The sequence below is a fragment of the Acanthopagrus latus genome, chromosome 17 (assembly GCF_904848185.1).
Source record: "Acanthopagrus latus isolate v.2019 chromosome 17, fAcaLat1.1, whole genome shotgun sequence".
In the NCBI taxonomy this organism is placed as follows: domain Eukaryota; kingdom Metazoa; phylum Chordata; class Actinopteri; order Spariformes; family Sparidae; genus Acanthopagrus; species Acanthopagrus latus.
The window spans coordinates 19,008,166-19,022,199 of record NC_051055.1 but is presented as its reverse complement, the minus strand read 5'-3'; the positions used below and the strand labels follow the sequence as shown (position 1 = coordinate 19,022,199).

The 14,034-nt window shown below is 42.7% G+C and overlaps 1 protein-coding gene across 3 annotated transcripts in view; it reads right to left on the bottom strand.

The window, feature by feature from the left end:
• Window positions 1–5,263: 5,263 nt before the first annotated feature.
• Window positions 5,264–14,034, bottom strand: part of tars2 (threonyl-tRNA synthetase 2, mitochondrial) — a 19,180-nt gene continuing 10,409 nt past the window's right edge. For 2 of the 3 annotated variants that reach the window (XM_037073117.1, XM_037073116.1), the window contains exons 8-18: window positions 12,964–13,110; window positions 12,778–12,876; window positions 11,193–11,362; window positions 10,146–10,308; window positions 9,490–9,627; window positions 8,846–8,923; window positions 6,730–6,830; window positions 6,065–6,166; window positions 5,899–5,971; window positions 5,633–5,747; window positions 5,264–5,512 (exon numbers count right to left, since the gene is read on the bottom strand). In XM_037073117.1, the coding sequence (XP_036929012.1) occupies window positions 5,370–5,512; window positions 5,633–5,747; window positions 5,899–5,971; window positions 6,065–6,166; window positions 6,730–6,830; window positions 8,846–8,923; window positions 9,490–9,627; window positions 10,146–10,308; window positions 11,193–11,362; window positions 12,778–12,876; window positions 12,964–13,110 (1,329 nt within the window). In that variant the 3' untranslated portion in view covers window positions 5,264–5,369. Of the gene's footprint in view, window positions 5,513–5,632; window positions 5,748–5,898; window positions 5,972–6,064; window positions 6,167–6,729; window positions 6,831–7,092; window positions 7,205–8,796; window positions 8,924–9,489; window positions 9,628–10,145; window positions 10,309–11,192; window positions 11,363–12,777; window positions 12,877–12,963; window positions 13,111–14,034 lie in introns of those variants that run through there. The other variant, XM_037073118.1, reaches the window with a different exon arrangement.

Sequence of the window (14,034 nt, the reverse complement as noted above, 5' to 3'; positions counted from 1 at the left end):
TACTGGGAGGAGGAAAGGGAGAGACTGTTTATCTAACATAGACTGGACATTATTAAATATGTGCACAGTAGATCACGTCGGACTGAATTTCTGAATGAATTTTCTCTGGTAAAAGAAGCAATCATTTGATATACCGACGAACTTTCCAGTCTGCCAATCTGCTTTTATTATTATTCAATAATTGCCGTGATAGATGATCATGTCTGCAGCCTTCCAGTAAATATCACATCAATGAGTGACTTCTCTTACATCCAGACTGTTATATAATGTATCAACTCTCACAGCTTAATTTGTATCTTGGATGTCTTTTGAGTCCCACCCTCAGGTTTTTCTGTCAGATTTCTCTCTCAACTACTCTGCGATTTCTTGGGTCTGTCCGGGTACTTTTTTTTTTTTTGTGCAAATATCCAAGCAGCAGTATGGGATACCAGAGCACGGGCGTTATCCACATGCGCTGGCACAAAGTCATTGCAGCAAATTCAAAACTGATGCTCGCCTCCCAAGCCTTCCCTTCTTCACTCCTCATAAAAAAACAACCCTTTTTACAGTGAGTTGCTGCGTGAAGAGTGCAGCGACTGTAAATATTTGCAAATGTACTGAGGGGTTTGGCTTATTCTCCCTGCAAAAAGAGTCAACGTGACCTCTGACCTTCCCCTGAACCCATAAACGCCTCCCTCCTGAGAGCGATTCAACAGGTTGGTTAGAACAATAAACCGAGTGCCTCTTTCGAACAGAGGCTCTTCGGCTCCCTCTCCTCTCTAGGTACCCTGCTCCGATGAGACCGGGATAGGAAATCAGGTCAGCAGTGTGTTGAGCATAGCAGACATACTTGGGAGCAGACTGAGGCCAGGCAGAGACTGTAAACTACTGTGCTGAGTTATGAGCTATCTGTGCGCCTTTGTGAGCGCGACTTCACCAGCCCAGCGTGAGTGTGTGCACGCAGGAGCATCAAGTGCAAGCGCAACGTCCAAATCAAAGGTGCAAACTGCACACCGGCGGATTAAAAGTGGAGACGGTCTGACGGGTGGAGAGAGCAGCCAGATCAAATAAGGAGCAACATGCCCCCAAAAAAAGAAGGAAAAAAAAAACCTCTCTGTATAAACTGAGAGCTTGAGCAGTTACTGGACCCAGAAGAGCGAGGGGGGAAAGGAAAGGAGAGATGGAGAGGGAGCTGGCGAGTGGGAATAAGAGTCGAGCCCGTCAGGCGAGGCAGCGCGGGTGGGCTGAGGTTTTGGGGTCGAAGTAGAAAGGCTTTCGGACGACTTCATTCCGCTGTTTTACATCTAAAAGAAGGAATTTTTTTTGTTTGATTGGTGCTCGCCGCAGCAAACAAGCCAACGAGTTCCCACCCAGCTGCACAGAGCTGTGATTTTTTTTTTATGTGCTCTAGTGCTGCACTGCTGTCATATATTTGCACGAAAAACATTTACCCCCGGCACACCTGTTGAACAGAGTAAACAGGCCAAATGATCCAGTGATATTCCCTCAGGTGGTAATTTGCAAGCCCCAATCCAAACATCACCAGCTGAAACACACAGCGACATGCACAGATGAGCTGGAATCTGAATATTGGAGGGATTATACTATGAGTGAAAGCATGTCAAAGAGTCCCAATCAGTGTGTGTGTGTGTGTGTGTGTGTGTGTGTGTGTGTGTGTGTGTGTGTGTGTGTGTGTGTGTTTAGAAGAGGTCAGCGGAGGGTCTTGCTGGGTCCCTGTCACTGTTTGGCTCCGAGCCCCACAGACCTCCTGTTATTGTTTTCAGTGGCTTCACTTTCTAAGGCTGCCCTGGCACTGATCACATTTCTCTCTCTCTCTCTGCTCACACACTCTCTTTCTTTCTTACCCCTACTCTAAACACACACGCACACACATAAAATGCATGAGCACTGACCACACACACACACACACACACACACACACGGGTTATTTATAACAGAGTGGAAGGGAAAGGCAGCTCAGCCACACAGGGCCTATTTTGGGAGGGTGAGCCTTCAATCAGTCAGGCTGACAGTTTCTCAGTGATACCAGGAGAACAATACAGAGCAGCATGTTTATCTTCCTCCTGGCCTGGGTCACCGTCACCCTGCCTCCTTCCAGGAAAACTGGACCTCCAGGACAACAGTGATCTCAAAATCTGTCACATTGCGACCGCCGCCGGGTTCCAGAAATGCTTTTCCATTTGGAAACGCTTTCTCGAGCCAGCCCTGAAAATGTTAACTCTTACATAGTTCCCTGTTACACAGATATTCAAGACTAACAACGAAAAAAAAATGTGAAAACAACATCTTTAGCCATTATTTAATAAGAGTCTAACACTCCAAAAGCCAGTGAATCTGCTTTATCTGCTAGGATTGGTCAATTAATTATTAGTGGACAGAAAATTAAACAGTAAAAATAATTGCTGGTAAAATAAACACAATAAATAAAATAAACAAAATAAATAAAAATATAGTAATAAAAAGGATAATCTAGAAATACTTCACCATGAAAATAATCGTTGGATGAAGCCCCAATCGACTGCAGCTGAACAACCACCAGCTCCAATCAAGTTTGGATTCAAATGTTGCTAAATCCTGATTGGTGCACATAGGTATGTGACATCACATGTTCACAGCCACTTCATACATTTACATTTACCTTTAGGGCATATGACCGATGCCTTTGTCCAGAGGAACTTATAATAAGTACATTTGTCAAACCAGAGAGAAGAGCACAGGAAAAGAAAAAAAAAATACAGTAATATCTACGGTGAAACAAACCCAGACTGTTCTAACGCCAGCAGAACACAGAGCACTCATCCAGAGCCCCATCACTCAGAATAATGCCTGATTGAGAAACTATGCTTGCAGGGCCTTTAACTTTTAATAGATGGACAGTTCTTTATGGTTTTCCCATGAGCTCTCTTCTCTTATATTGCACTACTGTTCTATAGATATCCATCTCTGCCTCCCTGAGTGAATCCTCTTTATTGTCTCTCTATATACTGCTGACTGCCCCCCACGGCAGCTCTCTCTTTCTGTGGACCCCTTTAGCTAAAAATAATTTCCGATGAACTCTGTGCGACTCCGCCAGTTGAATGAAGGGCTGTGTTGTGTTGTTGTGTGTTTGTGTGCACAGAGGAGATAGGAGGGGGGTGCCGTGGCGAGGTGAGGAGGGGTGAGGGGAGCCCGATATTGTAATTTGTTAGGCAAAGATATGTGTGTTTACGGGAGCTAACGGTCTGTGTCATCACTACGCAACTACTGTGCAATGCTGGCCGGTCTCTGTGCTGTCTGGGCCGTATTTTATCCTCTCATTTTGGACAAAGCGTACAGCAGAGCCTGCAACAAGGATTACCATAAATACTAATATGACTTGATATCAGGAATAAATCAGTAAGAGAGAGGGGTGTAGTCTTACGGGCCAATTCATCTGGACTCCAATAAATAATTTTTCTTCTTACCCCCTTGGCCGCACAAATATGTTTGCCTGCGTGTGCTCGTGTACAGCAACATCTCTTTCCAAAGTCATTCTCCACATCATTCTGGAATTTCCACATACCTCAGTGTATACAGTTGCTATTTTACAGGGACCGTTTCTTTTCCAGTTAAAAAAAACAAAAACAAAATAACTGTTTGGTGAGGTTTGACAGTCACAGGGACTCTTTTCTGGAGAGAGATGCTGCTGTTGAAGTTTCACTTTAAACTAGTGGCAAAGCTCCTGGGACATGTCGGTCTAGAAATGTTTGTTGGTCGACTGAAATATCTCAGTAAGGATTGGACTGATTGCCAAGGAATTTGGAGCACACATTCATGTTCCCCAGAGGATGAGTCTCACTGAATATGTGGTGATTCCCTGACTTTTAGTCCGGTGGAAAAATGTCGTTCAATGTAAATAAACTCAAAAATGAATGGACTGATTGTAAGCAACTGCATCCTCTTTGGCAGTGATGGGATGTGACTAAGTACATTAACTCACGCTTGAAGTACTTGTATCTCAAACTTGGGGTACAAGTATACTGTAAGACTTTAAGACACAAGCACTACCTGTATGGGTGACCTTCTCTTTTACCAAATATTCTGTTTAATTTTACTCAATGTGACTGTTGGGTTTGATTTTCCATCAAATACCACAATCAGGTCAAAATGCCAGTAAGTCCAGTAGCCCCATATCATCAAATACCTGCAAAACAACATTCCCATGAGCATGCTCAACTTACAGGCTCAACTGGGGAAACGCGTAAATACACCAAAACATAAGCATGTCAGCTTGCTGAAGCTCATTTAAGCCAAAGCTCTGCTGCGCCTCAGTGCAGACTCACAGAGCTGCTAGCATGTGACGGTAGATGCCTGTTTTTCATTTTTCATCATTGTGAGCACCGCAAACTAAATTATGTTAAGGCACCAGAAGAACTCACAGATGTTTATCTCAAAACCTCAGACTTAAAACCTGGCATATCTGCATGCCTAAATAAGCTGCATGAGATTTGTTTTACTTGGCTGAACTGACACTTATACATCACACTGCTGAGCCTCAGGTCTTATGGTCTTCTGTAATTCCCCCACCGTGCTGCATTACAGCCAGTTAAAGCCTGTCAAGAGGCAGGAAGGGTTCAGAGGCACTTCCTCTGTACGTAAGCTCCATTCTTGAGAGTATTAATGGGCGCTATTACATGTTTTAGTTAAATCTGAGCTTGACCTTGTTTCAGACTGAGGCGACCTTAGTCTGGCTTATAGTAGAGGCCTCCTCATGAACCTGCCTCACCTTTCCCCTCCGGAAGAACTAAACACAGTCCTGTCCACCTGCTTCACAGCCAGCTTCGTTGAAGGGGTCTTTTTTGTCCAGTCGACTCAGTTCATTCTCTCGTAGCCGACACCTCCCTCGCCCTCCGTGTCACTGTTGTGACTGATGTCTTTTCCATCCTGCTGCCCTCTCTCAATTAAAAATGGAAAACTTCCAATCCTTTCGGCCTTTGCCTTTGACTTGGCTGTTTCCACTAAACACACATGAAAACACACAGCCCTGACACGGCTGCTCCCTCTCCTATTTTAGTCAAATCCCCCTCCGTATCCTCCCTTTCTTCCAGTCTTTTAAAGGTATGCCTGGTTTTCTATTCTGATAACATGACAGAGGCTTACGTAAGCGGGAGGTTCGCATATTTAATGTCATTTAACAAACAAATTGCAACTGTAGCTGAGAAATGCTGATATTAGGACGATAGTGATCTTAAAACAAGACAGATTTATCAGGAAATGCCATTAATGGATAAATCAACAAGTGAGGAACAATCTTTTATAGACTTTTATTACCAACTATAACAGCCACCTCTAAAGTGTAACAGCTTTACATATAAACAGCCATAAATTACATTAGTGACTCATTATTTCCATCAAAATTCGTTCAGGTTGCTCCTGGTGTCTCGTAGCTGTATGAGGGATGTCAGCACCTCCTCTGTCGGCCTCTTCCCAAGCTGTTTGCCCCCTCTGCTCCTCACATTCACTGTTCCGCTCTCACTCTCCTTATCCCCAACAACTGGACAAACACACAATGACAAAATGTTCTAGTCAAAGTCAGGAATGAGGACATCAATTGTACGGAATGGGGAGGCTTTAGTATAATAAGCAGACACAGTTTCATCGTAGTGATCTTTACCAAATATGTAGTTGTACTGGGCCAGCTGAGCAGAGCGAATCTTCTTATTTAAGGTTGTTCCCTGATCGTTGTTCAAGTCAACCATGAAGCCGGCATCATGGAACTGACGGACCACCTTAAAAGAAGAGAGGCACTTCTTTAAAGATTGTATCTGTGCTGAGCTTCTCACATCAATGAGCAAATTAAGAGTGACAGAGAGATTTTACAAAAGCAGAGAGGAAGAACACTGCTGATGTACAATAAGCAAATCTTCATCGTGCACTGACCTGTTTGGCGTATGACTCACTGTTGCCCCCTACAGGAATCACCATGACCTGCGCCGGGGACAACCACAGTGGCCTGGGTGAGGTAAAAGAAGAGGTAATGTAACACAGCAGCTTAATTAAAAAAAAAGAAAGAAAAAATCAATGTGATTATAAAACGGCTCATCACCATTTTCCTCCAAAATTTTCAGCCAGTATAGCGATCATTCTCTCCAGCGATCCCAGCACTGCTCTGTGGATCATCACCGGCCTGTGCAGCTGACCGTCATGACTGAGGGAAACAAAAGCGGTATGATTTGCTAGTTAGAGTTTGGTTAGCCAGTGATGATTATCAATGTCTTTCAGCAGCCCATCAGTTCTGTTGCACCAGTGTAGTAAAATATCTCTGATCTTTGTTGACTTGATTTACCAAACACAGACATTCCTTCATCACTTTTACAGAATCTTTGATTTGTTTATCCTTTGTCCCACATTTAGACTACAGACTATGGAAACGACTGCAAAAAAAGAGACTCCTACAAAGACTTGTAACAGCAGCACTGTGACTGTGCTTACAGCCCTTATGTTTCCTTGTTTTTTTTGACCATCTGGCTGCAAACTTATGAATGAATGAATGAATGAACTAATAAATTCAATAAAGCATTACTGTGACAGTGACGTTAAGACATGTGCCATTTTAACTTTAACAGTTACAGGAGATCATACACAGCAGGGATGTGAGTTTATCACACAGACACGAATATGCTACAAAAGTGCCAACGTTCACATTTAAATCACAACAGATGTAGGAATGTTTAAATGTTTGAGAGCCAAATGCAGAAATCTATAACTCACCCGACATACTGAAGGTCAAATCTGATTGGCAGCTGGAAATCTAACTGGATTGTGGCACACTGGTGTTGTCTGCCAATGGCATCTTTGATCTGAATGTCAATCTGCGATGAAACATGTAGTGAATGTGTTAGCATCAAGCTTCACTTTCCAAGCCAAGATCAACACATTTTGACTTCAGAGCTCGCACGCTGCAGGGGACAGAGTGCATTTTTGTGGACAGGAACGGTTACACAGCGGCTTTCCAAGTGAAGCTGACTGAGCTAATTGTGGCTCACTCACCATAGCTAGAAGGCTGTGAGGAATGTTAGTTTGTTTCATGAAGTGTGTTGGTGTGTGTCTAAACACCATCCTGACTTGACCTACCTCCACACTCCCTGCCTCCACATGAGCTCCATCCTTTAACATCTGCCTGAAGCTGACTTCCTCCTGATCCAGACTGACTTCTTGTTCAAGTAAAAGTGAAAAATGAAATCGCCTCAAAGAAAAAAAAAAAGGTCATCCTCTGGGTAAGTCAATGTCCACTTTCATGAGATGCAAGTAGCTACAAATCTCCTTTGAACGTCCGTCAAATTTCTGTCACATTTGCTACTGTGGTCGAGGACATTGTGAACAGTATCATTTGATGCTCAGACGTTTATCTGTGCAGAGCCAGAGAGAAAACAAAGACCTCTGTGTGTCCCTCTAATACACAACATGACACCAATAAACTGTTTCTGGAGCAATCAGTTTGAGATGGAAAATTAAATTGTGAATACACACTATTTTTAATAGAAGTATGCAGTGAAGCATAAATATAAAGTTGCCGCTACCAGCTGATTAGCTTAGCATGAAGACTGGAAACAGCTATACTGGTCTTGTCCAAAGGGTCTTAACTGGACTGATGTTTCATTACTGATGTTTTTTGTTTATCATACATTTCATTACTGCATTGATGCTTTTTGTATATTTTAGTCCAACATGTTCAATCATTGGTGCCTCATTATTTGACTGGATATTTTCATAATGTCAGGTGGCCTTGAGTGTAAGGAAAGTTGCCTTTTAAATAATTTACCATTTACCAACACCGAGCTCATTCATTTACATGTTATAGCCTGTTTGTTGCTAAGCCTCCAGCAAAGACTTGATTTTCTAAGCCCTACCAAAAACTTAACATCTTTGTCACTGAATAAGTCAACATAGAAAAAATCTTATGATTTTAAGATGTGCTTGTCTTGTCGAAGGCATATTGTCCTCGTTGATATAACTATTTATCATTAAGTATAGATATTTAATTTCTTTTGTGCAAATAATGAAGTATTTGATTAATTTGTGCTTTTTCATTTGATTAGAATCACTTCTGTCCCTTTACATGCTTGAAGCTTCAACTGTATAAGAATGTCCTTAACCTGCTGATTATCTGGCTTTCTGATTTTCAGCATCAGAATTTAAAAAAGCAAAACATAACAAAAACAAAAAAACAGCAGGAGAATTCAGCAAGTCACTATGCTTGTTTTACATTTTGGTGATTGCAAAGACAACTTTTGAAGCAGCTGCTGGCAGATCGTTTCCATCAAGGGACACTTCCATGCTAGCTGTTCAGCGCTGTTCCCAGTCTTTGTATTAAAGTAAGCTAACTCTAACTTTATATTTTACTGAGGCGAGCAAGTGGTCTCCGAAAGACAACAAGTAGTGTATTTCCCAAACTGTTGAACTATTCCTTTGACCCTTTAAAACCGTGGCCTCCCATTAAAATGCATTCTGAAATATCAGGCAATCCTAAAGGTTTTCTGAAAAACTTGACAACATTGTCAATGCCTCTCCTGCAGCAGACACAAACTTGAAATAAAAACAATTAGGAGGTTAAGACTTTGGTGGAAATTATTGTAACCGCTCTACTGATGATTAACAAATCACAATTAATTTCTTCAGATCAGGCTCTAAAATGAGACACATGCAAACATTGCATCTGGTCTTAATGGGTTAAAATGGCTTTAAGCAGATATTAAAACACTGACAGTGAATTCAGTGATCAGACAACCCAACATGTTTTGGCTGCTGTTAGCCGATACTGTGATGAATAATATTTACAGTGTTTGGAAATCGGTTTCCGCTGCTGCATGCTGCCCTTCCCACTGACCTTTGGTCCATAGAAGGCTCCGTCTCCTGCGTTCAACTCCCAACGTTCGCTAAACTGCTGCAGACTCCTCTCCAACTGCTGCTCACACACACACACACACACACACACACACACACACACACACACACACACAGACACAAACACACACACACAATAAAGTACAGTAAGTGAGTGAGTAGGTGTAGCAGATAATCTAAATAGATTAATGTACATTACAGCCATCATGAGGGTCTTTCGGTGTGTGTGTGTGTGTGTGTGTGTGTGTGTGTGTGTGTGTGTGTGTGTGTGTGTGTGTGTGTGTGCGTGTGTGTGTGCGCGTGAGCGTGCGTGTGAGGGAGCTTGGAGCCATAATGTTCAATTACACTCAATTGAATCAGTTTAAATTGCCGCTGTGCCCATTTAAACACGTCCACTGGGATTTAGAGATATACATCTGCCCAGCGGCCTGACACAGAGCAGCAGATCTCCTCTGGAAAGTACCACTCACATAACTGACTGGTTAAGTGGATATCTTTACACCACGTCCTTCTGTTTAAGGGAGACTGTTTTTCTGTAGCTGTGATTAACAGGGTCCATTTGAACAGCTGGGCCTGTCTACGCAAGGGTTTCGGCATACCACATTATGATAAAGCGTGTGTGATTACCTGCTCTGCATTATCCCACTGTTCAGGCTCCCCAAGGCATGGTGTTGGACGTGTAGACAGGAGGCAGTGGAAAGAAAACCCAAACACTTGATACACACTCCTCACAAAGTCCAAACACGCCACAATCTCCTCCTGTAGCTGGAAAGAAAGAATGAAAAAAGTTGAGGACAAGGGCAACAAGAGCACGTAAAAAAATGTCAATAATGACACAAAGAGAGGAGAGTTTGAATTCCAGCCATGACAGCAAGAGAAAAATAAACCTGCCTATGGATTCACTGTAAAGCCCAGAGACCTCTCGAGATTTAATTAGTATTTCTTGAGCTAACAGAGTGATGATTATCATGTGACTATGATCTCTGAATTAACAGGATGCCAGAGAAGGTCTGGGAAGGTTCCAGGCAACTATGTAGGGGATTACAGACTGTGCAGCCGCAGAGATGCACATACGGAGGTGTAATGTTTGAACAGGACAAAGACCTTCATTCATTCAGGCTGAGGCCTCCTGGAATGTCTCAGGAGTTATTTGTACAGCCCATCTAATCACAGTAATATGGCTCCACGTGTGTCACATTCACAGTTTCTACCCCGCTTCATACTTTGCAGAGGTATTACAAAAATCTGTAACGAAAACAATACATGCATGTTTATATGCGTACCTGCTCAGGTGTGCAGAAGATGTGAGCGTCGTCCTGGCAGAACCTTCGAACACGAGTGAGACCTCCCAGCGCTCCAGAGAGCTCATTACGATGCAGCGCCCCGAAGTCGGCCCATCGCAGAGGAAGCTCCTTCCATGAGCGAACACGCTGCTCAAACATGAGACTGAACACAAGAAGGAAGAGTGAGGTGCTGCTCAGTTTCCATAAAGATACTAGAGCACACTGACATGTGTCAGGGTGTACAGGTAATCAAGACTGTATCTCATTCAAGAACTGCAGGTGAGTACACAGGTAAGAAGTATGTATGTGGAGCTACATAATCTCAAGAGGTAAGAGCAAGCATGTATAAGGCAAAAAGCAGTTGTAGGTCTAAAAATTTGTAACATCAGACTTTCACGCATTAAAAGTTGGATAGATCAAATTAGATAAAGTGTTTGTGGCAACAAAAATTCAACTTAAACATCTCTTTAAGCCCCTCGTAAATTACATCTCCTCTGATTGGTCGGAGGGGGGGGTCTGACCCAGCACCACTAACAACAACAGAGCAGCTGTACTAAATCAAGTTTCACGTGCCAAAGTAGCAAATAGGCTTAAATCACATGAATGTGTGACTCTAACATGGTGTAATGAAACAAAATTCTGTTGGTGCCGACTGACTTTCAAAATCTCCTACATGCACACAAACCTATGTAACGATAAACCATTGAAGGATGGAACAAAAACAAAAAGCATAACAGTAATGCATAAAAAGCATTTAAGTGACTACGGTTGATTCTTGGCCCCTTGTGACAAAAGCTGTATGACACCAGCACCTGCTGTTGTAAAGATCTTTGCTAGATCGTTCCGGTGGTGCATGCATTTGGTTTGGAAGCGAGTGATGGAGAAACCACAGGATGGATCGCGATGAGGTAATGTATTCATATGCGGATGGTCTTGTTTACTAATACAGGTCATTTACAATCATCAGAGGAAGCACAAGACGTTCTAATAACACCTTAAAGTTCCTCGTAGTCACTTTAAGGCCCAAGATTCACTGCGAGTGTTTACCAGTGTGCAGGACAGTTCATGGGTTTCAGAGCGTAGGTCTGAGAGCCTTCGGATGTCACAGTGAACATGTTCTCGCTGTAGTGCTCCCAGTGGCCCGAGCGTTCCCATAATGCAGTGCTGTACAGGGTCGGGGTCACGACCTCTGTGAAGCCTCGCCTTCGGTATTCACTCTTGAAGACGACAGGAAGGAAGGAAGGAAGGAACGTGTGTGACAATGAGTGCAGGACGGGGTCAGACTTTCACAACAGTGCAATAATTGTAGGCTAACAAGAGCAATATCCTGACAGTGATATGAGCATGCACATCCCCAGGATACAATCAACACAGCTCATGTTGTGTTTATGTATTGTATGTAAACTTTTATGTACTGCCTGTGTATGTGTGTGTGTCTTGATATGTTACCATCACCAATCTTACATTTCAGACCTAATGAAGGAAACATTCACAGCCTTTTCTAATTACCTGTCTGTGGTTATAGTTGGAGCCTGCATAATTAGATTAAGTCCAGTTAATTGAGTTTTATAAGCAGTGCTGAGGAGGCTTATAAAGTTTCAGCTCATTTTAATCGGTCGCTGCATTTTCTAACACTGGAGAGATTCAAAGTGACGGTGTGCAGAGTGTGTAGGGTTTCTCTTTCATTCAGGTACTTTTTGAAAATGAAGGCAAAGATTCACAAACTGGGAGGGCCAATCAAAATTCAGACAGTCGGGTTATATGCAGAAATACTATTGTCACTCCATTGTAACTGTGTTCCCCCCATTACACCAAAGCCAAGCAATGGCAGAAGTGTTAAACTAAACGTAAGTAAGGAGACACATAGGGGACACGTTTAATTCATTCACAATGGAGATTTATCCACAATCCTTGGCTTGGTTTTTCTCATGTTTATTCTATGCTCAGTAGATGATATAAGAAGTGGCGACACCATCCCCTGGTTAGCAAAATTAACCAATGAAATCCCCCTGAAAGAAGCAGGATGTGACAATCCTTAGCAAATACTATGAGACAGGGGGACGAGAGGGAAAATACAAAAAGCAAACTTGTCCACTGGCAATGTGAAAGGCATAAATAGCTGATTACTAGCGGGTTTACACTCATTTAAAAAAAAAACAAAACACTGCTTGTTTTGGTGTAAAAGCCTGACCGTGGTCCCGGTCCACAGCCTGACAGTAGTGTTTCTATTTCAAGCCCCCTGTGATACCATTTCATTTATTAATTTCAGTATTTGTAAGCCCTCTCTAACAACGGTAAGTAAACTTCTCTGCCGAGTGGTGTTTTAGTTTATATAAATACATTTTGCACCAACTGTGTTTTCATTTGTTCATCAAGCTGGGATCTGTAGCATGTAAATGGAAATATGAATGGAATGGTTCTATAAAACCACACCAATATCCACTGATATTTAGAATAAACTAGAGTAGAATCACACCAAAAAGAAGGGGCACTTTTAAAGCAATGAGATGTTTATCTGCTGGTCTAATATGTGCACCATAGTCTTCCACATACCTAGGCGAAAAGAAAACAGTATTCTCTTTTATCACCTACTATTGCAGGATGTAGTCAGTGTCTGTGAGTGCATGTTCACCTTAATGAAGTCAGTGAGTGTGTTGTAGATGTGGGCTCCTTTAGGCAGGAAAAAGCAACTGCCTGGACTGACGTCATTGAAGAAGAACAGATCCTGGTCCTGTGCAAACACATTCACAGGACATGTTCACAGGGCATATATGATCAGAAAATACTTAACCATTTCCTTATTTAGATTTTGTCTTACCGTCCCGATGCGTCTGTGGTCCCTCCTCCTCGCCTCCTCCTGCTCCCTCTCCCACTCCTGCTTGTCCTTCTCACCTGGAAAAGCCACACCAAGGAGACGAACCAATCCCGAGGACTCCGTCTGATTGGCCAGGGTCACGGTCGACCGCTGGGATGACACGGACCGAGGAGAGGATGGGGGAGAAGAGGGAGAGAGAGAATAATGAGTGAACAAAGAGGTGGCAACAGAGAAAGGGAGTGTGAGGGCCAGCCAGAAGAGGAAGGCTGACAGCCCATCTGATGGATGGCAGTGTGTTTGTAAGGGCCGAGAACAGGAAACTGGCCTCTGACAAACACAACATCCTGCTGCTGATATTTCCAGCCTGGCTGCCATGGAATCCCAGTCTGCCCAGTGACAGACTAGTTATGGAAATTCCTCCCTCTCCCTGGATCAATAAAGACGAAGGGAAATTCCATTAACACAGCATGTGTCCCAGAGGGCGGAAGGTGCTGAATGGGTTCAAATCTGCAGTTAGATTAGATTATTCTAATGTGTGAAACTGAAATCTTTAGTCCCAGTGGCTGAATCTCTTTTTTAAAAATTCATCACTAAAGCGGTGGAAAGAGGCAGAGCTATGATTTACCATGTTCACAACAATATTAGTGTCTGTATGCAGGTTTTTTAAACATGTGTTAACCTGTTGAAATAGGTGACTGATTCCTTTCCCTTTGCCAGTGGACGAGGTTGCGTCCGTTTTATTTATTTTTATTATTATTTTGTATTATTTTTATCATTTCATGTCACGAACACACAGGGAAAATCAGCAGTAAATCATATATCTCATCAGAATACATCTAGAAAATGTTAAAACTTGTTTTTATAAAGACTTTCTTTCTCATCTCTCTTAAGAGTTGTAAACACGCAGAAACAATAAGGCAGCTGACAAGGATTCCATCTACATTTTTTTGAGCACGGCTTTAAGAGAAACAGGTGGAAAAATATTTACAAGCCAGGATCCTTAACTTTGGATCACGTCGGCAAAGGGGAGAAAACTGTCCATTAGGATGGGTCGATTTACCTTACCCTCTGACA